At 46.1% G+C, this 27,562-nt stretch overlaps 1 protein-coding gene across 3 annotated transcripts in view; it reads left to right on the top strand.

Moving 5' to 3' along the window:
- LOC311139021 (low-density lipoprotein receptor-related protein 1-like) overlaps positions 1-27,562 on the top strand; it is a gene marked incomplete at its 5' end in the record, with an annotated part of 191,419 nt that overhangs the window by 85,358 nt on the left and 78,499 nt on the right. For all 3 annotated transcript variants that reach the window (XM_084173849.1, XM_084173850.1, XM_084173848.1), the window contains 7 exons: positions 8,694-8,856; positions 12,014-12,236; positions 20,121-20,310; positions 20,446-20,589; positions 22,128-22,364; positions 22,566-22,746; positions 27,287-27,509. In XM_084173849.1, the coding sequence (XP_084029975.1) occupies positions 8,694-8,856; positions 12,014-12,236; positions 20,121-20,310; positions 20,446-20,589; positions 22,128-22,364; positions 22,566-22,746; positions 27,287-27,509 (1,361 nt within the window). The remainder of the gene's footprint in view (positions 1-8,693; positions 8,857-12,013; positions 12,237-20,120; positions 20,311-20,445; positions 20,590-22,127; positions 22,365-22,565; positions 22,747-27,286; positions 27,510-27,562) is intronic.

Genomic DNA, 27,562 nt, shown 5'->3' with positions numbered 1-27,562 from the left:
AGGAAAACCTGCAAAATCGGCAGTGTATCAAATACTTGTTCTCCCCACTGTAGATAGGGCTACATTTAAATGTTTCTTACAGAATATGGAAAGCATATGCATAACCATGGTAGCAATTAAAAGGGAACAGTTTGGAGATTATGGGGATATTATTAGACTAAAGGTGAGGACACAACAGTTCACCTGACACAAGACTGAATCCAATCATTACACTGTTGGTTTTATGTGCATTTCGACGCATTTGTTGATAACGAAATCTGACCATATTATTCGTAGAAGAAAACTGGGTTAGGTGCAACATAAGTCCCCTGTAGCTCAGTTGGTAGAGCATGGCGCTTGCAACGCCAGGGTTGTGGGTTTGTTTCCCACGGGGGGCCAGTATGAAAAATGTATGCACTCACTAACTGTAAGTCGCTCTGGATAAGAGCGTCTGCTAAATGACTAAAATGTAAAAATAAGACCAAAAAAATTATAAGGGTTTGAGTGAGAGGACTAACTGGTGTCTCCAAGTGTGCAAAGTGGGCACAGTTCCTAAGTAATTTCAATGCACTTTTATGACTCAAAGAAGAGTCTTCAACTATAAGGTGCTTTTTGAGCTCTCCTAGCTGTGTTGTTGAGGAATTGTTTGGAACACAGCCCTGAATCCCTGCCTTTACACAATTACTGTCGTTGTTTACGCAATCCAAAAACGGTCCATTATAAATTGCAATCTGGGTCAATTGGTCATAATTTGAAAGCTTGTTCTATTGCCAACATGACTAGCTAAATGATAAAATATGATCTTACAGTGTTAGGCTTTCACAAGGCGAAGCAGATCGTAATTCTGGTGCGCATAGAATGGATTCATGAGCGCATTCAGATACTTTTGGTCATGTAGTGTATGTGGACAACTGCTCGTCGAACATCTCATTCCAAAATCATGGGCATTAATATGGAGTTGATCCCCCCCTTTGCTGCTATAACAGCCTCCACTCTTCTGAGAAGGCTTTCCACTAGATGTTGGAACATTGCTGCGGGGACTTGCTTCCATTCAGCCACAAGAGTGTTAGTGAGGTCGGGCACTGATGTTGGGCGATTAGGCCTGGCCCGTATTCGGCGTTCCAATTCATCACAAAGGTGTTCGATGGGGTTGAGGTCAGGGCTCTGTGCAGGCCAGTCAAGTTCTTCCACACCGATCTCGAAAAACCATTTCTGGATGGACCTCGCTTTGTGCACGGGGGCATTGTCATGCTGCTCCAGAGTTCAATGGTGGCTAGCTTTACACCACTCCAGCCAACGCTTGGCATTGCGCATGGTGATCTTAGGCTTGTGTGCGGCTGCTCGGCAATGGAAACCCATTTCATGAACTCCCGAAGAACAGTTATTGTGCTGAAGTTGCTTCCAGAGGCAGTTTGGAACTCTGTAATGAGTATTGCAACTGAGGACAGACCATTTTTACGCGTTTCAGCACTCGGAGGTCCCATTCTGTGAGCTTGTGTGGTGTACCACTTTGCGGCTGAGCCGTTGTTGCTCCTAGACATTTCCACTTCACAAAAACAGCACTTACAGTTGACTGGGGCAGCTCTAGCAGGTCAGAAATTTGATGAACTGTTGTTGGAAAGGTGGCATCCTATGACAGTGCCACGTTGAAAGTCACTGAGCTCTTCAGTAAGGCCATTCTACTGCCAATGTTTGTCTATGATGATTGCAGGGTTGTGTGCTGGATTTGATACCCCTGTCAGCAAAGGGTGTAGCTGAAATGCCTGAATCCACACATTTGAAAGGGTGTCCACATACTTTTGTGTGTGTATATATAGTGTACGTGGTCCGCTGCAGAATTTCTTCACAATACAACAAACATAGGCTCATTCTGTTCAGAACGACCCAGGGTATGTCACCATATCATCTTGTAACTGTACATCAAACAGAGTGATCATAAACGTTGACACTGTATATTACATGAGTTCTATGATATGGAAATGTGAACTTGGGCACCGCGTGCGACAAGTTGCACCGATCCCTCCTGCTAATTGGGCAACTTATGTAAATGTCACGGGTGTTTGGCTTGCTTGTATGACATCAAAGCGGTATTTTATTATAATCCTCAACGTCTCATCTTTCTAAATACTTAAAGTCCTCTTAATTTACAGCATTTCCCTCACTCAGACAACAAAACATTTACAAAAGTTGCCCAATTAGCAGGAGGGATCGGTGCAACTTTTGTCGCACGCAGTGCGCAAGTTCAAAACGTCTGTCAGTCAAAACCCATACAGCGCTGTGAAGCGCAGAGCCAGAGCTCTGACGTCATGTGTGTGTATATATAGCATGTCACTGGACAGCCTTTGCGTTCAGTTTAGGCACTTATCAGTGTCCAAATCAGCCATTTTCAACCCGTATACTGGTACGAGTGTAAAGGCCTACGTCTTTAACACGTGAATGTTATTAACAACATTTTATAATAATAAAATAATAAAGGGAATAATCCCTTTAAAAACAACCACACTTGCCTAACACTTTAGCCTAACAGACTGGTGAAGGGTGGATTGTGAATGTGCTTCCTCGTAAAGGGGCTAATTGGTCAAAGGCAGGCGCGTGCCTTGCAAAGCATTCTTTGCTCTAACCCCCTACCCAATCAGTGACATGACCTCACTAAAGTATATCGCCAGGGAGGGATGCTCCTCACAGACAGCCACACAGGGCCAGGGCAGGCCCCAGATTAGCCAGTAACTAACACTGTGCCTGCCTACACAGCCATCAATGCACTGCCACCCCTACTGGGTGTTACAGTACTGGGAAGCCCTCATTAAAAGATAAAAATAAACAACGTCTAGGTTACTGGGACAGAGCGACTGGGCGGAAATGAGTAGGTTTAATGATGAGCTTTAACAAGGGGATTTGAGTTTAGACCAGCATGTCTAGCTGTACACTGTAGCTTTAGTTGGGGGGATGTTTTAAAAGATTAGGGCTGTGTAGCGGTCTCCTCTTGGCTTGAAAGAGAGTGGGATTTGTAATAACCTATACTAGGAGGCCCCAATGTCTGAGCCATGTCTAGCTATGTAAAATGACTGTTTGTGAAAACCCAAATACCTTTATTTTAGTACATTGTATTGGATTAATGCCGCATGTCACAGTGTGTGTGTACAGTCACCTATCCTAAGTACTGTAGGATGGAGCTGTCACTGCGTAATAAACCACCAACTCCGTCAGCTAGCCTTATGCTAATGGTTGAATTGATTCTAAGGCTAGTTTGATTAGCTTGAGGGTTTTAAGGATTCCATGCTAAAGCAGCAGTCAGGGGGTTATGGTGAAGTAATGGGGAAGGGGGGTTATCAGGGCCTACTAGCTGCTCTCTGCTGCGCTGTGCTTAGTCCAGACGTTTCTGCTCAATCTCCTTAAGAGATCATGTGCTGGAAAAGAGCGAGTCACTAGCAGCATGTTTTAGACCTTCGCTCCACATTCAACAAGTTGTTATATATATATATCTCTCTCTGTGTGTCTCTCTCTCGCTCTCTCTCTGTCTGCATGTCGATCTCTTTCTCTCACTCGCTCTGTCTCCCGTCCCATCTAATCACCCCTTCAACTTCTTTGAAATGATTGACATTGCTCTCTTTTTTTCTCCTCCTCCTTTTTTCTCTCCTTCCTCCTCTTCTTCTTCTGTTCTTCCTGTCCCTCTGACTGTGCGTGCCCCCGGCTGGTCTTAACCAGTACCACGTTTAGGAGTAGCGTGTTCTTTTCCCTCTTCTCCTTTGGCCCTCTTTTTGTGCGAGTTTCCCTTCTTATCGTGTGATGCGTTCTCCAGATGGTGTTTAAGACTGGAGTGTTTTGAATGCAGGAGATGGGCTTTGGGGATAGGGAGGTGGAGGGTGGATGTGAGGGGGGTGAGAGAAAGTTACAGACGCACATATCATACCGCCCCAAAAATGCTAACTTCCCCTGTTATTGTAATGGTAAGAGGTTAGCATGTCTTGGGGGTATGATATTTGTGCGGCTAACTTTATCACTCATCATTATTCACGATTCATTCAGGACTATCTGTCATCATGGTAGCATCCACATTAATGTAGAAGTGTTTAGAATCATATTATATTCTTATTTAGAATAAAAGTGACTCCAAAATGACACTACATTATTTACCATTAATTTCTATTGGGCACAAAATAATCTGAAACACAAACAGCAAATGCATCCAACAAGTTTGTAGAGTCACAGGCTTGATGTAGTTATTGCGTGCTAGGAATATGGGACCAAATACTAAACTTTTGACATTAATACACATATGTGAATTTGTCCCAATATTTTTGGTCCCCTAAAATGTGGGACTATGTACAAGAAGTGCTCTAATTTCTAAACGGTTCACCCAATATGGATGAAAATACCCTCAAATTAAAGTTACAGTCTGCACTTTAACCTCATAGTCATTGAATAATTTCAATCCAAAGTGCTGGAGTACAGAGCCAAAACAGAAAACATTTGTCACTGTCCCAATACTTTTGGAGCTCACTGTAGATGTGGCTCTGATTAGTCCAATAGCAAGTGCAGGTTAGAAATACGCCCTCACAAATTCCCTGGGTATAAATCTAGTCCTCTCTCTCTGAGGTGCAGAGGTCTGAGTAAACAACCTATTTGGAGGAGAGAGAAAAAAGAAAAAGGCGCTGGTCTGTTTTTTCAATTATGTTGTTGTTTTTATAGTGCAATTTTGGTCAGACAGAAGTGCAGTAAATGAATGCAGACTGTTTTTCCTCTCTTCTAGGGAAGGAAACACGGGACGGGGGAGGGATGGGGAGATGATGCATGGAGGAAGAGAAGAGGAGAGGAGAGAAGTGGGAGGGAGGGAGGGAGGGAGGGAGGGAGGGAGGGAGGGAGGGACGTTTTTGGCTTCCCGGTCAGAGTTTCTGTTTATCAGTTCCAATGACAGGGGATGGACTTATTCTATAATTTTGTTTTTAGCTGTTGAGCACACTGTTAGTGTGTTTCTCAACCCTCCTCCACCTCCACTCCATTCTTCCTCCACTCCTCCTCTTCCTCCTCTTTTCTCTTGTTTTATCCAAAGCTTAATCAACGTAGTTTGGACTGGCAGTCAGCTGGCAGTGTTTAAGAGGGGTTCCATGTTAAAATAAAAAGCACCATGGGGAATGTGACCCCTGATTCCCGTAAACCTCCTCCTCTCCTCTCCTCTCCTCTCCTCTCCTCTCCTCTCCTCTCCTCTCCTCTCCTCTCCTACTGGGCCAATAAAAGTATTTAAAAAAAACTCCTCTCCTCTAAGCCAGCTGCTGCTGCATAATACGTTTTCCTAATGGAGACCATAATCTCTCTCTCTCCCCCCTTCCTTTGTCATTTTTTTTTGGTGTGCAAAAATGTCATCCATTTTGCCTGCCCTCACCATTCAATCACATTGAAAAATATTGTCAGTGTGTGTTTTTAAACAATGAAACCTCCTTTTGAATTGCATTTAGATTTATAGGCCAAGAGCTGGTAAGCTTTCACTAGGCACACTGTTATTGCCCTCTTAGACCTTGGAATTTGAGAGAGAGAGCGAAAGAGAGAGAGAGATCCAATTGGCTATACTTAAACTCTTGGGAAAATCCTCTGCATTAACAGCAGACTATTTCATTTCCTCAGTGAAAACAATGTACTGAGCAAATGTCAAATAGGCTTTTTACCAAATTACCGTATGACACACCACGTATACACCCTGCACACCCTAATTAACAAAAAAACAAACCAAATCATGCTTTGTTCATTTCAAAAAAGCTTTTCACTCAATTTGGCATGAGGGTCTGCTATACAAATTGATGGAAAGTGGGGTTGGGGGAAAAACATTATAAAATCCATGTACACAAACAACAAGTGTACTGTTAAAATTGCCAGAAAACACAAATGTCTTTCCACAGGGCCGTGGGGTAAGACAGGGATGCAGTTTAAGCCCCACCCTCTTCAACATATATCAACGAATTGGCGAGGGCACTAGAACAGTCTGCAGCACCCGGCCACACCCTACTAGAATCTGAAGACAACTGTTTGCTGATGATCTGGTGCTTCTGTCACCAACCAAGGAGGGCCTAAAGCACCTAGATCTTCTGCACAGATTCTGTCAGAACTGGGCCCTGACAGTAAATCTCAGTAGGACAAAAATAATGGTGTTCCAAAAAAGGTCCAGTTGCCAGGACCACAAATACAAATTCCATCTAGACACCATTGCCCTAGAGCACACAAAAAACTATACATACCTCGGCCTAAACATCAGCGCCACAGGTAACTTCCACAAAGCTGTGAACGATCTGAGAGACAAGTCAAGAAGGGCCATCAAAATCCTTCTATGCCATCAAAAGGAACATAAAATTTGACATACCAATTAGGATCTGGCTAAAAGTACTTGAATCAGTTATAGAACCCATTGCCCTTCATGGTTGTGAGGTCTGGGGTCCGCTCACCAACCAAGAATTCACAAAATGGGACAAACTCCAAATTGAGACTCTGCATGCAGAATTCTGCACAAATATCCTCCGTGTACAACAAAAAAACAGCAAACCAGAATGCTGTTTGGCTCTAAACAGAGAGTACACAGTGGCAGAATACCTGACCACTGTGACTGACCCAAACTTAAGGAAAGCTTTGACTATGTACAGACTCAGTGAGCATAGCCTTGCTATTGAGAAAGGCCGTAGGCAGACCTGGCTCTCAAGAGAAGACAGGCTATGTGCACACTGCCCTCAAAATGAGGTGGAAACTGAGCTGCACTTCCTAACCTCCTGCCAAAGGTATGACCATATTAGAGACACATATTTCCCTCAGATTACAGAGATCCACAAAGAATTCGAAAACAAACCCAATTTTGATAAGGGAGTTTATCTACTGGGTGAAAAACCACAGTGTGCCATCACAGCAGCAAGATTTGAGACCTGTTGCCACAAGAAAAAGGCAACCAGTGAAGAACAAACACCATTGTAAATACAACCCATGTTTATTTATTTTCCCATTTGTACTTTAACTATTTGCACATTGTTACAACACTGTAGATATACATAATGACATTTGAAATGTATGTATTCTTTTGGAACTTCTGAGTGTAATGAGAGAGAGAGAGAGAGAGAGAAAGAGAGAGATTAAACCCAGTTATAATATTACACTTTTAGGGGACTGTATCGCCGTCTCATCTCGCCTTTCTTTTCAGCCCCGACAATGGGGCTCTTTCTGGCAAACACTCAGTCTATGGTTGCTGTGTGTGTGTGACTGGGAATAGTGAGTGTGTGTTGCTCTTTCTCTCTCCTCTGCCCTCTGTGTATGTGCTGTATTCAGCATTGTTTGGGTGGAGCAGGGCCTGTTGGACGGGGTTTGCACTTCTGGGATCTTTCTATTCAAATAGTTGTAACAGGCAAGCTCAATCAAGCACATATAGTAGTATTTGAACTCAGGTCGGCCCTGTGTGTGTGTCCAGGTCTTTGCAGTTCTTGGAGGGGTGGGGCTGGGTCTTTCCTCAGGCCATGGGAAAATCTACCAGTCTTAATGGGAGATTAAACAGTACAATTTCTACCACTCTAACAACCACATTCTCACTCTCCTCTTCCAGCTGGAACAACCATATTCAGAAGAACCATAACACAACCACTGGATAACTAACTAATACCGAATGCAGCCACAGTGAAGCAGGGGCAGGGCTCCATTCCCATAATGGGTATAATAGTACTAGAAGTTGCCCCGTAACCACTGATCTAGGATCAGATATCCCAATCCTAACCCCAACCATCAGGAGGTTTTAGAAACAATCTGACTCTTTAGATACAATCTGCCCCTGTATCAGTGGTTCGGGGCAACTTCTACCTACTATTGGTGGACTTGGGAAGAAGGAGAGTAAGAGAGTGTCTGTGAATGACAGGAACATTGCCTGGAGGAAGTCTAATTTGCCAATGTCACGGTCATCTCTTGACATTCAGGAAAATTGCAAAGAATAACCCGAATTACAGAGGCTGCCAGGCTTTCTAGGCAACCGACCTGCGTAGTCTCGGAGTGTGTGTACGGGTGAATGCTTGTGTGTGTGTGTCTGTTTCTGTGTGTCATTCTGTAAGTGAGTGTCAAGGCTTTCTGCCACGCTGCCTGTTATATTATAGCTTAATGTGGATCCCTCTTCCATCTTATGAGTCAGACTTTACACCACTCTGCTGCACATACAGTATGTAAAGGACACACGCACAATACGGTGCCAGGTTAATGTGCTGTAGATTTAGAAACATCAGCAATGAGCGCATAATGGAATGTTTACATAGCTAGCAGTGAGACAGAGACAGACAGAAAGCCAGGCATAGCAGGACAGTTAGATACAGTTATAGTCACTGGGACTGTCAAGGCATGATGGAGCTCCCTACCATTACCTCATTGTCTCACCCCACCATTTCCTTTACCACAATACTAAACAGTACAGTACATCAGATCATACAGCATACAGGTGCCCACAAAGACCAAGCCTGAGAGAGAGAACAGGTCAATGATGATATATCAGTCGACATGTAAACTAGATTATTTGTTTCTTTTATGTCTCCTTTTCCTTTCTCTTTCTCTTCCCCCTCTCTCTTGCCCCCCTTCCTCTTCTCTCTCTGTATCTCCCCTTCTCCCTCCCTCTTTCCACTAATCTCTCTCTCTTTCCACTCTCTCTTGCTCTCTCCCTCTCCCTCTTTCCACTCCTCCCCCACGCTCTCTCTCTCACTCTGCCTGCTGTCCAGATGTGGAGCAGATGGCTATTGACTGGCTGACAGGAAACTTCTACTTTGTGGATGACGTGGACGACCGGATCTTTGTGTGTGACAAGGACGGTCAGACGTGTGTCACCCTGCTGGACCAGGAGCTGTACAACCCCAAGGGCATCGCCCTGGACCCCACTATGGGGTGAGGACACGCACAGTCACACACACACACACACACAGTCACACTCCAAACGCGCGCACACACACACACATTTGCATAGGCTGCATACACACACGCACGCCCACAGACTGCGTATGGCTCCGTGTTTTGTCTTTTAAGTTATGTCTTATATCAATCCATCACCACACATGAAGTTCCCTCCAAGAAAATAAAGGTTATTTGAATTGAATAGATTTACACACCTGCAAAATCATATTAGAATTTTACATATGCACACATTCACACTTACAAACAAACACTCTTCAATGCCCCCATTTGTTGGTCAAGGTTGGATGTGCATGTCCTTGCATGTACCAAGTGAGTCAGGGATATTCACACTGCAGTCTGTCTGTCCTCCCTCCTTTATCCCATGGGAACAGACCAATGTCCCACAGCACGTGTGCTTTAACACGGCATAACAGTCCCATGAGAGGCCCAATATTTGGGCCACAGTAGTCTGTCATTGTTACACAACCCAAAACAATGGGCTGGGGGTGGGTTGAGGGTTGGAGGGTTCCAGTTTTCCCAAACACTTGGAAGTGATTGGTCCGTGGGCTGCTGACTGCATGTTTGGGGGAGCAGTAATTTAGTGCAGATGTTTCATTTGTGTTGTTCAGCCCTGAGCCCCTGAGCGCTCCCAAATCCTGCCTTTTCACTGTTTTTCTATAGTCATGTTTTTATTTCAGCCCTGCCGTTAATGACGGGTCTCGAAACTCAATTCCAAAAGGGGTTGTGTGTGTGTGTGTGCTCTCCATGTGTATACGTGTCTCTGTTTGTGTGCGTGCGTTCATGTGCAAGTATTTGTTTTTCATTCCAACCAATTTCCAGTGCTATAATTGACTGTGCAGTAATATAGTCTGGTACATTTATTTCCCCTGCCTGATGTTGTCCAGCTGCTATAATGTTTTTGGCTGTAGTTTAGAGATTATATACAGTGGGGAAAAAAAGTATTTAGTCAGCCACCAATTGTGCAAGTTCTCCCACTTAAAAAGATGAGAGGCCTGTAATTTTCATCATAGGTACACGTCAACTATGACAGACAAAATGAGAAAAAAAAATCCAGAAAATCACATTGTAGGATTTTTAATGAATTTATTTGCAAATTATGGTGGAAAATAAGTATTTGGTCAATAAAAAAAGTTTCTCAATACTTTGTTATATACCCTTTGTTGGCAATGACACAGGTCAAACGTTTTCTGTAAGTCTTCACAAGGTTTTCACACACTGTTGCTGGTATTTTGGCCCATTCCTCCATGCAGATCTCCTCTAGAGCAGTGATGTTTTGGGGCTGTCGCTGGGCAACACGGACTTTCAACTCCCTCCAAAGATTTTCTATGGGGTTGAGATCTGGAGACTGGCTAGGCCACTCCAGGACCTTGAAATGCTTCTTACGAAGCCACTCCTTCGTTGCCCGGGCGGTGTGTTTGGGATCATTGTCATGCTGAAAGACCCAGCCACGATTCATCTTCAATGCCCTTGCTGATGGAAGGAGGTTTTCACACAAAATCTCACGATACATGGCCCCATTCATTCTTTCCTTTACACGGATCAGTCGTCCTGGTCCCTTTGCAGAAAAACAGCCCCAAAGCATGATGTTTCCACCCCCATGCTTCACAGTAGGTATGGTGTTCTTTGGATGCAACTCAGCATTCTTTGTCCTCCAAACATGACGAGTTGAGTTTTTACCAAAAAGTTATATTTTGATTTCATCTGACCAAATGACATTCTCCCAATCCTCTTCTGGATCATCCAAATGCACTCTAGCAAACTTCAGACGGGCCTGGACATGTACTGGCTTAAGCAGGGGGACACGTCTGGCACTGCAGGATTTGAGTCCCTGGCGGCGTAGTGTGTTACTGATGGTAGGCTTTGTTACTTTGGTCCCAGCTCTCTGCAGGTCATTCACTAGGTCCCCCCGTGTGGTTCTGGGATTTTTGCTCACCGTTCTTGTGATCATTTTGACCCCACGGGGTGAGATCTTGCGTGGACCGCCAGATCGAGGGAGATTATCAGTGGTCTTGTATGTCTTCCATTTCCTAATAATTGCTCCCACAGTTGATTTCTTCAAACCAAGCTTCTTACCTATTGCAGATTCAGTCTTCCCAGCCTGGTGCAGGTCTACAATTTTGTTTCTGGTGTCCTTTGACAGCTCTTTGGTCTTGGCCATAGTGGAGTTTGGAGTGTGACTGTTTGAGGTTGTGGACAGGTGTCTTTTATACTGATAACAAGTTCAAACAGGTACCATTAATACAGGTAACGAGTGGAGGACAGAGGAGCCTCTTAAAGAAGAAGTTACAGGTCTGTGAGAGCCAGAAATCTTGCTTGTTTGTAGGTGACCAAATACTTATTTTCCACCATAATTTGCAAATAAATTCATAAAAAATCCTACAATGTGATTTTCTGGAATTTTGTTTCTCAATTTGTCTGTCATAGTTGACGTGTACCTATGATGAAAATTACAGGCCTTTCTCGTCTTTTTAAGTGGGAGAACTTGCACAATTGGTGGCTGACTAAATACTTTTTTTCCCCACTGTAATATTAGTACGCTGATATATATTTTTGTCATGTACACTGTGTTTTTGTAAATTAGCGAAAACAACAAACCTAGGAATTGCTTTGTATTACACTGTTTGTTTGATTCTCTTTTTCGAGAGCATGTCCAAGACAGTTAGATAGTTTCCTCCTGTTTAGGAAACCCAGTGAGAGGCACGGTAAACAAGCTTTAAGGAATAAGCCACAATAGAACATAAAATGTTCTGGTTAGGCCCAGGAGGTGTTCCTCTGACCTTGTGACCTGACCAGGACAAACTGTTACCACATTCAGATATTCCTCCATATAAAACCTAATGAAGGTAATAAGGGGTATTCAACTACAGAGCCAAGATGTTTATAACAACAGAGTTTTCCCTACATTTTTCTAAATAGGAATTTATCAATTCACCTGTCAATCAATCAATCAATCAATCAATCACTCTGTCAAAAAGCTGTCTCTCCTCTCCCGCAACTCTTCCCTAGGTTGTTGCTGTAAATGACAACATACTCATGTTCAGTTAACTTACCTGCTAAAATAAGTTTGGAATAAAACCGAATCACTCACTCTTGTCTATAATCATCTCCCTCCCCTCGTCTTCTCCCACAGTAAGGTGTTCTTCACAGACTACGGTCAGATCCCCAAGGTGGAGCGTTGTGACATGGATGGTCAGAACCGGACTAAGCTGGTGGACAGTAAGATTGTGTTCCCCCACGGTATCACCCTGGACCTGGTCAGCAGGCTGGTCTACTGGGCCGACGCCTACCTGGACTACATAGAGGTGGTGGACTACGAAGGCAAGAACAGACACACCATCATACAGGGGCTGCTGGTGAGGACACACACACACACACACACACACACACAGACATTACATTTGACATTTTAGTCATTTAGCAGATGCTCTTATCCAGAGCGAGTTACAGGAGCAATTAGGGTTAAGTGCCTTGCTCAAGGGCACATCGACAGATTTTTCACCTAGTCTGCTCGGGTATTAGAACCAGCGACCTTTCGGTTACTGGCACAACGCTCTTAACCACTAAGCTACCTGCCATACATACACACACACACACACACACACACGGACACACACGGACGGACACACGGACACACACGGACGGACACACAGACACACGGACAGACACACGGACGGACACACAGACACACGGACAGACACACGGACGGACACACAGACACACGGACGAACACACAGACACACGGACGGACACACAGACACACGGACAGACACACGGACGGACACACAGACACGCGGACAGACACACGGACGGACACACAGACACACGGACGAACACACAGACACACGGACGAACACACAGACAGACGGACGAACACACACACAGACAGACGGACGAACACACAGACAGACGGACGAACAGACAGACAGACGGACGAACAGACAGACAGACGGACGAACAGACAGACAGACGGACGAACAGACAGACAGACGGACGAACACACAGACAGACGGACGAACACACAGACAGACGGACGAACACACAGACAGACGGACGAACACACAGACAGACGGACGAACACACAGGCAGACGGACGAACAGACGGACGAACAAACGGACGAACGGACGGACGGTACGGACAGACGGACGGACACAGACGGACACAGACGGGAACAGACGGACGAACAGACGGACAGACGAACGAACACACACACACACAGACAGACAGACGAACACACACGAACGGACGGACGGACGGACGAACACACGAACACACAGACAGACGAACACACAGACAGACGAACAGACGAACACACAGACAGACGAACAGACGAACACACAGACAGACGAACACACAGACAGACTAACACACAGACAGACGAACACACAGACAGACGAACACACAGACAGACGAACACACAGACAGACGAACACACAGACAGACGAACACACAGACAGACGAACACACAGACAGACGAACACACAGACAGACGAACACACAGACAGACGAACACACAGACAGACGAACACACGAACAGACGAACAGACGAACACACAGACAGACAAACAGACGAACACACAGACAGACGAACACACAGACAGACAGACAGACGAACGAACACACAGACAGACGAACACACGAACACACAGACAGACGAACACACGAACACACAGACAGACGAACACACGAACACACAGACAGACGAACACACGAACACACAGACAGACGAACACACGAACACACAGACAGACGAACACACGAACACACGGACAGACGAACACACGAACACACGGACAGACGAACACACGGACAGACGAACACACGAACACACGGACAGACGGACAGACGGACAGACGAACACACGGACAGACGAACACACGAACACACGGACAGACGAACACACAGACACACGAACACACGAACACACGAACACACGAACACACGAACACACGAACACACAGACAGACGAACACACGAACACACAGACAGACGAACACACGAACACACGAACACACGAACACACAGACAGACGAACACACGAACACACAGACATACGAACACACGAACACACGAACACACAGACAGACGAACACACAAACACACAAACAGACGAACACACGAACACACAGACAGACGAACACACGAACACACAGACACACGAACACACAGACAGACGAACACACGAACACACAGACAGACGAACACACAGACAGACAGACGAACACACAGACAGACGAACACACAGACAGACGAACACACGAACACACGGACTGACGAACACACGGACAGACGAACACACGAACACACGGACAGACGAACACACGGACAGACGAACACACGAACACACGGACAGACGAACACACGGACAGACGAACACACAGACACACGAACACACAGACACACGAACACACGAACACACGAACACACAGACAGACGAACACACGAACACACAGACAGACGAACACACGAACACACAGACAGACGAACACACGAACACACAGACAGACGAACACACGAACACACGAACACACAGACAGACGAACACACGGACAGACGAACACACGAACACACGGACAGACGAACACACGGACAGACGAACACACGAACACACGGACAGACGGACAGACGAACACACGGACAGACGAACACACGAACACACGGACAGACGAACACACAGACAGACGAACAGACGAACACACAGACAGACGAACACACAGACAGACAGACAGACGAACACACAGACAGACGAACACACAGACATACGAACACACGAACACACAGACAGACGAACACACGAACACACAGACAGACGAACACACGAACACACAGACAGACGAACACACGAACACACAGACAGACGAACACACGAACACACGGACAGACGAACACACGAACACACGGACAGACGAACACACGGACAGACGAACACACGAACACACGGACAGACGGACAGACGAACACACGGACAGACGAACACACAGACACACAGACACACGAACACACGAACACACGAACACACGAACACACGAACACACACACAGACAGACGAACACACGAACACACAGACAGACGAACACACGAACACACAGACATACGAACACACGAACACACGAACACACAGACAGACGAACACACGAACACACAAACAGACGAACACACGAACACACAGACAGACGAACACACGAACACACAGACATACGAACACACGAACACACGAACACACAGACAGACGAACACACGAACACACAAACAGACGAACACACGAACACACAGACAGACGAACACACGAACACACAGACAGACGAACACACGAACACACGAACACACAGACAGACGAACACACGAACACACAGACAGACGAACACACGAACACACAGACATACGAACACACGAACACACGAACACACAGACAGACGAACACACGAACACACAAACAGACGAACACACGAACACACAGACAGACGAACACACAGACACACGAACACACAGACAGACGAACACACGAACACACAGACAGACGAACACACAGACAGACGAACACACAGACAGACGAACACACGAACACACGGACTGACGAACACACGGACAGACGAACACACGAACACACGGACAGACGGACAGACGAACACACGGACAGACGAACACACGGACAGACGAACACACGAACACACAGACAGACGAACACACGAACACACAGACATACGAACACACGAACACACGAACACACAGACAGACGAACACACAAACAGACGAACACACGAACACACAGACAGACGAACACACGAACACACAGACACACGAACACACAGACAGACGAACACACGAACACACAGACAGACGAACACACAGACAGACAGACGAACACACAGACAGACGAACACACAGACAGACGAACACACGAACACACGGACTGACGAACACACGGACAGACGAACACACGAACACACGGACAGACGGACAGACGAACACACGGACAGACGAACACACGGACAGACGAACACACGGACAGACGAACACACGGACAGACGAACACACGAACACACAGACACACGAACACACGAACACACGAACACACGAACACACGAACACACGAACACACAGACAGACGAACACACGAACACACAGACAGACGAACACACGAACACACGAACACACAGACAGACGAACACACGAACACACAGACAGACGAACACACGAACACACGAACACACAGACAGACGAACACACGAACACACAGACAGACGAACACACAGACAGACAGACGAACACACAGACAGACGAACACACAGACAGACGAACACACAGACAGACGAACACACAGACAGACGAACACACGAACACACAGACAGACGAACACACGAACACAGACACAGACACACAGACAGACACAAGAACACACAGACGAACACACGAACACACAGACAGACGAACACACGAACACACAGACACAGACACACAGACAGACACAAGAACACACAGACGAACACACGAACACACAGACAGACGAACACACGAACACACAGACACAGACACACAGACGAACACACGAACACACAGACAGACGAACACACGAACACACAGACAAGAACACACAGACACACAGACAAGAACACACAGACACACAGACAAGAACACACAGACACACAGACAAGAACACACAGACAAGAACACACACACACACAAGAACAGACACACTATCATTCAGGGCCTGCTGTTGAGCTCATCAACCCTTGACTGTCTGGAAGCTAGCACACTACTTCAGGGTTCTGGAAGGGAGCAATTAAGAGGGTTTAACATTTTGGAATGTTGCAGATTGTTAATGTTGTGTAGAGCAGATGGACATCTCCATGTAGAGTAAAGTAAAATCAAATCAAATACAATACTTACAGTGAAATGCTTACTTACAAGCCCTTAACCAACAATGCAGTTTTAAGAAAGAATACCAAAAAAAATCACACAAAAAAATAAAAAATAAAATAATACAAAATAAAAGTAACAAATAATTAAAGAGCAGCAGTAAAAATAACAATAGCGAGGCTATATACAGGGGGTACCGGTACCGAGTCAATGTGCGGGGGTACTGGTTAGTCAAGGTAATATGTACATTTAGGTAGAGTTATTCAAGTGAATATGCATAGATAATAAACAGAGAGTAGGGGGCAATGCAAATAGTCTGGGTAGCCATTTGATTAGATGTTCAGGAGTAATAATAATAATAATAATAATATGCCATTTAGCAGACGCTTTTATCCAAAGCGACTTACAGTCATGCGTGCATACATTTTTGTGTATGGGTGGTCCCGGGGATCGAACCCACTACCTTGGCGTTACAAGCGCCGTGCTCTACCAGCTGAGCTACAGAGGACCAGGAGTCTTATGGCTTGGGGGTAGAAGCTGTTTAGAAGCCTCTTGGACCTAGACTTGGCGCTCCGGTACCGCTTGCCGTGCGGTACCAGAGAGAACAGTCTATGACTAGGGTGGCTGGAGTCTTTGACAATTTATAGGGCCTTCCTCTGACACCGCCTGGTATAGAGGTCCTGGATGGCAGGAAGCTTGGCCCCCGTGATGTACTGGGCCATACGCACTACCCTCTGTAGTGCCTTGCGGTCGGAGGCCGAGCAGTTACCATAACAGGCAGTGACGCAAACAATCAGGATGCTCTTGATGGTGCAGCTGTAGGACTTTTTGAGGATCTGAGGACCCATGCCAAATCTTTTCAGTCCTGGTAATCCGTCTGTTGTTGTGAATGTTGACCTGTTTAAAGGTCTTACTCACATCGGCTACAGCGAGCGTGATCACACAGTCGTCCGGAACAGCTGATGCTCTCATGCATGTTTCAGTGTTGCTTGCCTCGAAGCGAGCATAGAAGGAATTTAGCTCGTCTGGTAGGCTCGTGTCACTGGGCAGCTCGCGGCTGTGCTTCCCTTTGTAGTCTGTAATAGTTTGCAAGCCCTGCCACATCCGACGAGCATCGGAGCCGGTATAGTACGATTCGATCTTAGTCCTGTATTGACGCTTTGCCTGTTTGATGGTTCGTCGGAGGGCATAGCGGAATTTCTTATAAACGTCCAGGTTGGAGTCCCGCTCCTTGAAAGCGGCAGCTCTACCCTTTAGCTCAGTGCGGATGTTGCCTGTAATCCATGGCTTCTGGTTGGGGTATGTACGTACAGTCACTGTGGGGACGACGTCATATGCACTTATTGATGAAGCCAGTGACTGATGTGGTGTACTCCTCAATGCCATCGGAAGAATCCCAGAACATATTCCAGTCTGTGCTATGAAAAACAGTCCTGTAGCTTAGCATCTGCTTCATTTGACCACTTTTTATATTGACAGAGTCACTGGTGCTTCCTGCTTTAGTCTTTTGCTTGTAAGCAGGAATCAGGAGGATATAATTATGGTCATATTTGCCAAATGGAGGGAGAGTTTTGTACGCATCTCTATGTGTGGAGTAAAGGTGGTCTAGAGTTTTTTCCCCCTCCGGTTGCACATTTAACATGCTGATAGAAATGAGGTAAAACGGATGTACATTTCCCTGCATTAAAGTCCCCAGCAACTAGGAGCGCCGCCTCTGGATGAGCGTTTTCCTGTTTGCTTATGGCCGTATACAGTTAATTGAGTGCAGTCTTAGTGCCAGCATCGGTTTGTGGTGGTAAATAGACAGCTACGAAGAATATAGATTAAAACTCTCTTGGAGGTCCTCTGTAGCTCAATTGGTAGAGCATGGCGCTTTTAACGCCAGGGTAGTGGGTTCGATCCCCGGTACCACCCATACGTAAAAATGTATGCACACATGACTGTAAGTCGCTTTGGATAAAAGCGTCGGCGAAATGGCATATTATAGATAGTGTGGTCTACAGCTTATCATGAGATACTCTACTTCAGGCGCGCAAAACCTTGAGACTTCCTAAGATATCGTGCACCAGCTGTTATTTACAAATATACATAGACCGCCACCCCTTGTCTTACCAGAGGCTGCTGTTCTATCCTGCCGATACAGTGTATAACCCGCCAGCTGTATGTTATTCATGTCTTCGTTCAGCCACGACTCGGTGAAACATAAGATATTCTAGTTTTGAATGTCCCGTTGGTAGGATATACGTGCCTGTAGTTCGTCCACTTTATTATCCAGTGACTGTAAGTTGGCCAATAGTATCAATGGCAAAGGCAGATTAGCCACTCATCGCCGGCTCCTTATCAGGCACCCCGATCTCCTTTTCTTTCTACTGCGAATGACGGGGATGAGGGCCCTGTCGGTTGTCTGGAGCAAATCACTCTCACCGGACTCATTAAGGAGCTGTAAACTTTACATTCATAGTTATCCAAGCAGTTCAATCTTAAATGCAAGGTAAATACTTGGAACTAAATGCCCCCCTTTTTGTCTGTAAACCTATGTAGAGATTCCTGTGTTTTCTCTCCTGTGAGGATCCTTTCTCCCCTGCTGTTGTAGTAGTTTGTAGACCAGTGAGCTATGGCCAGAGAGCAGGGGGTGGACAGTAGCCTTTTCATTAGAGTGCTGATTAATAGGAGTTTAGGCTGAGCTCTGGTCAGTGTAGTGGCTGGCATGGCCAAGCGCCTTTTAAACCTGTTAGCAGGGCTTTTAGCGCTAGCTGTCTCTGTCTGCATAAGTAATAGCCTTCATTTACTCACTGGGCCTGGGGGCATAGACATGTACACACACACACACAAAGCCCCTTCATTTGTCTATGGGGGTCTGTGTGTCTGTGTGTGTGTGTGTGTGTGTGTGTGTGCCAGATAGCCATCAGTAGCAGTTTAAAGTCCATGGATGGTTATTGATGGTGAGGGTATGGGCTGTATTGCAGAGAGTATGAGTGTTTATCCCTGCCCTGCCTGATCACTGATAGGCCGCCTACGTCTATGTGACGTTAGTGCTGTTTACTGGGACATTAAGCCTGGCTTTCTTCTCACAGATGAATGTGTGTTTGTTTAGGCCTGTTAGAGTGCATTAAGTAAAATGGAGCCCTGTGTCATGCAAAAGGTCATGTTTAGATTTCTGAAGCGGCTTTGTGGTTGGGTTCATCATACTGAGTGAATGGGAATGTTGCATTGATTGTGATTTTATTTTGGGTTTTGCGTCACTCATTCTCCTCCCTCTTTCTCTTCTCTTCCCTCCCTTATTCTCTCTCTCTCTCTCTCTCTCTGTCTCTCTCTCTCTCTCTCTCTCTCTCTCTCTCTGTCTCTCTCTGTCTCTCTCTCTCTGTGTGTGTGTGTGTGTCAGATTGAGCACCTGTATGGTCTGACAGTGTTTGAGAACTACCTGTATGCCACTAATTCGGACAACGCCAACATGCAGCCGAAGACCAGTGTGATCAGAGTGAACCGCTTCAACAGCTCTGACTACCAGGTGGTGACCCGCGTCGACAAGGGAGGAGCCCTGCACGTCTACCACCAGAGACGCCAGCCCCCAGGTAACTGTTGTAATAGGTTTCTGTATTTTATGCTGGGCATTTTGTCAAATCAGTTCTATATTGAACCCACAGACATAGTGGTATAGTTGAAATTCAGTTGAATACTAAGACATGTCCTCCTCTCCTATCGTCCAGTGCGTAGCCATGCGTGTGAGCCAGACCAGTTTGGGAAGGCAGGAGGCTGCTCTGATATTTGTCTGCTGGGGAACAGCCATAAGACGCGCACCTGCCGCTGTCGCTCCGGCTTCAGCCTGGGGAGTGACGGAAAGTCCTGCAAGAGTAAGTACCACACAGCCAATCTCCTCTCAGATACTCCACAGCACAGCCAATCTCCTCTCAGATACTCCACTGCACAGCCAATCTCCTCTCAGATACTCCACAGCACAGCCAATCTCCTCTCAGATACTCCACAGCACAGCCAATCTCCTCTCAGCTACTCCACAGCACAGCCAATCTCCTCTCAGATAGTCCACTGCACAGCCAATCTCCTCTCAGATACTCCACAGCACAGCCAATTATCTGTTAGGCACTTTTACAACCCAAGCCAATCCGCTTTAAGATGCTTAATTATATCTGCTCTGAGATACAACAACACAGCCAACCCATTCCTACATACTATAGTCTACAGCACAGCCAATGCGCTTCCAGATACTTTCAAAAGTTGATATCACAGCCAATCCACTTTCAGCTCCTCCAATCAGCTCCTTCACAACTCTAGCTATCCATTCCTCCTCTGTGGTCTCTTTGGGCAGCTTAATCTCCTCATGTCTGAGCAGTAGAAATCCTCTGACTCACCTGACATTGACAGCCAACCTCCCTAATCAATGTCTACATGCCTGAAGCCCCACTGTAACTTTAAACCAGAGGCAGAGATTGATTCTGTTATTGAACCTGTGCCAAGGGCAGTGAAGGTTGAATCAGGAAAACTGCATGCCCCTAAACTAAGGTCTGGGACACCCCTAATGAGCATGTATTAACCAGGCTCTTCTCGAATTGACTACTTTTGTCTGCTGCGTAACGTAAATTACAACCCCATCCCTGATTGATTCACTTTGCCTGCGAGGTGTGTATTAATATTCTATGAGGATATGAAAGCAAGCACGTATTGATCTGTTTCTAGACTATAACCCTAGGTGCCCTTGATAACCACACCACGGTAGATTGATTCAACAAAAGCCTATCCCGTCCACTATGCCATACGGAACACCCACTTATCAATTTGACAAGTCGTCAAAATGTTAATTTTAATGATTGAAAATCACTTACATTCTCATTAGGTTTATGGGATTATGCTGCTCTTGCACAGTTTTTGTCTGTTTAATCAATGCACATTTTATGGGGCAGTGTTATTTACTTACGTGTCAGCATTTCAATTGGTAATTATTTTCGGAGAAGAAATTGGTCGCAAGATTTAAGAAAGCCGGGAATATTGGAAGGGATTGGAATCCTGTGGATCTTATTAAACAACAAAGGCCTCACCAATGCTCTCCTCCTCCTGGTCCCATGTTGTCTGTCTGTCATAGCATTGTAGTGTGATTTTGTAATCTTTTTTAGAAGCTACCTCTCATGAGGTTGGCCAGACTCGTTAGAGAGAAGCTGACAAGATGATATGCATTTATAATAAGTTTACAGTCAAAAGCCCCTATTCATAAAGCATGTCAAAGTGCTGATCTAAGATCAGTTTTTGTCTTTTAGATCATAATGAATAAGATTACATGGACAGGGGGAGGGATGATCCTAGATCAGCATTCTTACTCTGAGATGATTTATGAATACAGGCCCAGTAAGTCCTCTTTCTCTCCCATGCTGTTCCTCAGAGCCGGAGCATGAGCTGTTTCTGGTGTACGGTAAAGGTCGCCCAGGGGTCATCAGAGGGATGGACATGAATGCTAAGGTCCCAGACGAGTACATGATCCCTATAGAGAACCTGATGAACCCCAGAGCCCTTGACTTCCACTCAGAGAGTGACTTCATATATTTTGCCGACGCCACCAGCTACCTCATCGGCCGCCAGAAGATTGACGGTACAGAAAGGGACACCATTCTGAAGGAAGGTACGGTAACTGCCCTCCATGTTGGCCATTTTCGGGAATCATTACTGTAATAGGGAGTAGCCATTTAGGCTCCAAAACAATGCTAGCACCTTGTCAGGTGCTGTTGTGAGGGTAGATGTGGTCATTTTAGCTCAGTTTGTCCAGTTTTGTTGTGTATAATAGGAAGACTGGCCTCTCACCACCAGTTCCTCTGTGTTCCAGGGATCCACACAGTAGAGGGTATAGCGGTGGACTGGATGGCTGATAACCTGTACTGGACGGACGATGGGCCCAAGAAGACCATCAGTGTGGCCAGGCTGGAGAAGGCCTCCCAGACTCGCAAGACTCTCATCGACGGCAAGATGACCCACCCCCGCGCCATCGTAGTGGACCCCCTACATGGGTAAGAGACTGAGAGAGGGAGGGATGGTGGGAGAGAGATGAAAGGAAGATAGGGGTTTCAGATTGGTCTTTAGACTGTTAAGAAGCAACTTTAAAGTTTGGTGTGGGTTGGATGTGTGGGAGAGGTTAGGTAAAAGTTGTTTTGTGTGAGGCGGTAGATTTTAATGTGATTCAGAATGTGTTTGTGTGTGGTGGGAGTATTCAATTCGCTTCTTAATAGATTATTTTGATATTCTAATGAGCCTCTCCCATGTGTGTGTGATGTGGCTGGGAGATGATTGGAAAGTTGACCCTGGGGGGTGTGGGTTAGTGTGTGTGTGTGTGTGTGTGTGTGTGTGTTGGTGTTTAGAGTACGTGCATACAAAATGTACATGCACATGTGTACAAGTGTGTGGGTCAGAAAAGAGCAGATGGTCATCTGTCGATAATAGCCTCCTGTCACTGAGCCCCCACTGTCCCCTCATGGCCCTTCAAAACAATTCTACCCCTCTCAACCCTCTCGTGTGTGCACACATAATATAATTAAGCAATAAGGCATATACCACAAACCCCCGAGGTGCCTTATTGCTATTATAAACTGGTTACCAATGTAATTAGACCGGTAAATATTTTGTTTTTGTCATACCCGTGGTATATGGTCTGAACAAATCACATTTTATTTTTCACATGGCCGAATACAACAGGTGTAGACCTTACAGTTAAATGCTTACTTACAAGCCCTTAACCAACAATGCAGTTTTAAAGAAAAATAAATGTTAAGTATAAAATTGCTAAGTAAAAAATAATTAAAGAGCAGCAGTAAAATAACAGTAGCGAGGCTATATACAGGGGGTACCGGTACAGAGTCAATGTGCGGGGGCACAGGTTAGTCGAGGTAATTGAGGTAATATGTACATGCAGGTAGAGTTAAAGTGACTATGCATAGATAATAAACAGAGAGTAGCAGCAGCGTAAAAGAGGGGGTGGGGGGGACCAATGCAAATAGTCCGGGTAGCCATTTGATTAGCTGTTCAGGAGTCTTATGGCTTGGGGGTAGAAGCTGTTAAGAAGCCTTTTGGACCTAGACTTGGCGCTCCGGTACCGCTTGACGTACGGTAGCAGAGAGAACAGTCTACTAGGGTGGCTGGAGTCTTTGACAATTCTTAGGGCCTTCCTCTGACACCACCTGGTATAGTGGTCCTGGATGGCAGGAAGCTTGGCCCCAGTGATGTACTGGGCCATACGCACTACCCTCTGTAGTGCCTTGCGCTCGGAGGCCGAGTAGGTGCCATACCAGGCAGTGATGCAACAAGTCAGGATGCTCTCGATGGTGCAACTGTAGAACTTTTTGAGGATCTGAGGACCCATGCCAAATCATTTCAGTCTCCTGAGGGGTATAGGCTTTGTCGTGCCCTCTTTACGACTAATTTGGTGTGTTTGGACCATGATAGTTTGTTGGTGATGTGGACACCAAGGAACTTGAAGCTCTCAACCTGCTCCACTACAGCCCCGTCGATGAGAATGGGGGGTGTGCTCGGTCCTCTTCTTTTTCCTGTAGTCCACAATCATCTCTTTTGTCTTGATCACGTTGAGGGAGAGGTTGTTATCCTGGCACCACACGGCCAGATCTCTGACCTCCTCCCTATAGGCTGTCTCATCGTTGTCGGTGATCAGGCCTACCACTGTTGTGTCGTCAGCAAACTTAATGATGGTGTTGGAGTCGTGCCTGGCCATGCAGTCATGGGTTAACAGGGAGTACAGGAGGGGACTGAGCACGCACCCCTGAGGGCCCCCTGTGTTGAGGATCAGTGTGGCAGATGTGTTGTTACCTACCCTTACCACCTGGGGGTGGCCCGTCAGGAAGTCTAGGATCCAGTTGCAGAGGGAGGTGTTTAGTCCCAGGGTCCTTAGCTTAGTGATGAGCTTTGAGGGCACTATGGTGTTGAACGCTGAGCTGTAGTCAATGAATAGCATTCTCACACAGGTGTTCCTTTTGTCCAGGTGGGAAAGGGCAGTGTGGAGTGCAATAGAGATTACATCATCTGTGGATCTGTTGGGGCGGTATGCAAATTGGAGTGGGTCTAGGGTTTCTGGGATAATGGTGTTGCTGTGAGCCATGACCAGCCTTTCAAAGCACTTCATGGCTACAGACGTGAGTGCTACGGGTCGGTAGTCATTTAGGCAGGTTACCTTAGTGTTCTTGGGCACAGGGACTATGGTGGTCTGCTTGAAACATGTTGGTATTACAGACTCAGTCAGGGACAGGTTGAAAATGTCAGTGAAGACACTTGCCAGTTGGTCAGCGCATGCTCGGAGTACACATCCTGGTAATCTGTCTGGCCTTGCGGGCTTGTGAATGTTGACATGTTTAAAGGACTTACTCACATCGTCTACGGAGAGTGTGATCACACAGTCGTCCGGAACAGCTAATGCTCTCATGCATGCTTCAGTGTTGCTTTCCTCGAAGCGAGCATATAAGTAATTTAGCTCGTCTGGTAGGCTCGTGTCACTGGGCAGCTTGCCTTTTGTAGTCTGTAATAGTTTGCAAGCCCTGCCACATCCAACGAGCGTCGGAGCCGGTGTAGTACGATTCAATCTTAGTCCTGTATTGACGCTTTGCCAGTTTGATGGTTCGTCGGAGGGCATAGCGTGATTTCTTATAAACGTCCGGGTTAGTCCCGTTCCTTGGAAGCGGCAGCTCTACCTTTTTAGCTCAGTGCGGATGTTGCCTGTAATCCATGGCTTCTGGTTGTGGTATGTACGTACAGTCACTGTGGGGACGACGTCATTAATGCACTTATTGATGAAGCCAGTGACTGATGTGATGTACTCCTCAATGCCATCGGAAGAATCCCAGAACATATTTCGGTCTGTGCTAACAAAACAGTCCTGTAGCTTAGCATTTGCGTCATCTAACCACTTCTTTATTGACAGAGTGACTTGTGCTTCCTGCTTTAGTTTTTGCTTTTAAGCAGGAATCAGGAGGATAGAGTTATGGTCAGATTTGCCAAAATAATTGCGAGGGAGAGCTTTGTATGCGTCTCTGTGTGTGGAGTAATGGTGGTCTAGAGTTTTTTTTCCCTCTGGTTGCACATTTAATATGCTGGTAGAAATTAGGTAAAACAGATTTAAGTTTCCCTGCATTAAAGTCCCCGGGCACTAGGAGCGCTGCCTCTGGATGAGCGTTTTCCTGTGTGCTTATGGCCTTATACAGCTCATTGAGTGCGGTCTTAGTGCCAGCATCGGTTTGTGGTGGTAAATAGACAGCTACTAATTAGTCTACAGCTTATCATGAGATACTCTACCACAGGCGAGCAAAACTTTGAGACACTAACTGTAAGTCTCTCTGGATAAGAGCGTCTGCTAAAATGACTAAAATGTAAAAATGTGCATCAGCTGTTGTTTACAAATATACACAGACCGCCACCCCTTGTCTTTCCGGAGGCAGCTGTTCTGTCTTGCCGATGCAGTGTATATCATGCCAGCTGTATGTTCTCCATGTCGTCGTTCAGCCACGACTCGTGAAACATAAGATATTATAGTTTTTAATGTCCCGTTGGTAGGATATCCGTGATCTTAGTTAATCTATTTTGTTATCCACGGCTTTCAGCCAATCAGCATCCAGGAGCCAAACTACCTGGTTTATAATATAATATGACATTTAGCAGATGCTTTTATCCAAAGTGACTTAGTCATGCGTGCATACATTTACTTATGGGTGATCCCGGGAATCGAATACACTACCTGGAGTTGCAAGCGCAATGCTCCACCAACTGAGCTACAATGGACTGGGCACCTCGGGTGCTCGCTCAAATCGGTCTTAATCTGTGTGTGACTCTTCATGTTGATGTAACCTACTCTGGCCCGCTCCCTAGAGCAACACACACACACACATTAGATTGGCCGTGACAGAGAGACGTGCATCCACACACTCTCCTGGAGTAGCACTCACCTCCACTAAGTCCTGTAATCAATCAGCTAGCCATTGAGGGAGAGAGAGAGAAAGATACATAGGGAGAAGGGGGGAGAGAGAGAGAGAGAGAGAGAGAGAGAGACAAGGAGATGAGAGTGAGATGGATTGAACCCGAGGGAGAAGTAGGGTGAAAGAGGGGGAAGGAGATGTAAAGATGAGAGGTAGAGACAGGTAGAGGGAATGAGTCTAAAAGGGGAAAGCGAGAGAGGGAGGGAGAAATTGATTGAGTCAGACTGTCACTCATACTACAGTGTGATGAGGAGAGGTGGGCTGGTGTTAAATAGTTGTTTAACAGACGATATTGGACTTGGTCATAGTGGTGGCTGGCTGGCTGGTTCGATAGTCCTGTGGTGTCCATCTATCAGGGGCCTTGACAGACAGCTCCAATCTGGAGAGAATGTCATTAGTCCGTATATTCACAGCCAGACTAGGAGACCCTTCACTGTGGGGGTGGAGGGGGGTGGTTAAGAGACGTCATTATAGAATGCTACTCGATCAGATGTCAGCTGGGGCAGAATTGTCCAGTCACAACGGACCAAAACACTCACACAGACATATGCTCACCCACCCCTCCTCTCTCTCTTCCCAGGTGGATGTACTGGACAGACTGGGAGGAAGACCCTAAGGAGAGTAAAAGAGGGAAGATTGAGCGGGCCTGGATGGATGGTTCTAACAGGAATGTGTTCCTGACCAGTAAGACAGTCCTGTGGCCCAACGGTCTGAGTCTGGACATCCCACAGGGCATTCTGTACTGGGTGGATGCATACTATGACCGCATCGAGATGGTCTACATTAACAACACTGAACGCAAGGTCAGTCAGACTGGTTACTAGCGCTAAACCTAACCCCAACCCTAACCCTACTA

The sequence above is a fragment of the Coregonus lavaretus genome, assembly GCF_964263955.1.
Source record: "Coregonus lavaretus genome assembly, chromosome: 12".
Classification (NCBI taxonomy): Eukaryota; Metazoa; Chordata; class Actinopteri; order Salmoniformes; family Salmonidae; genus Coregonus; species Coregonus lavaretus.
This window is presented reverse-complemented; position numbering and strand designations above follow the sequence as displayed.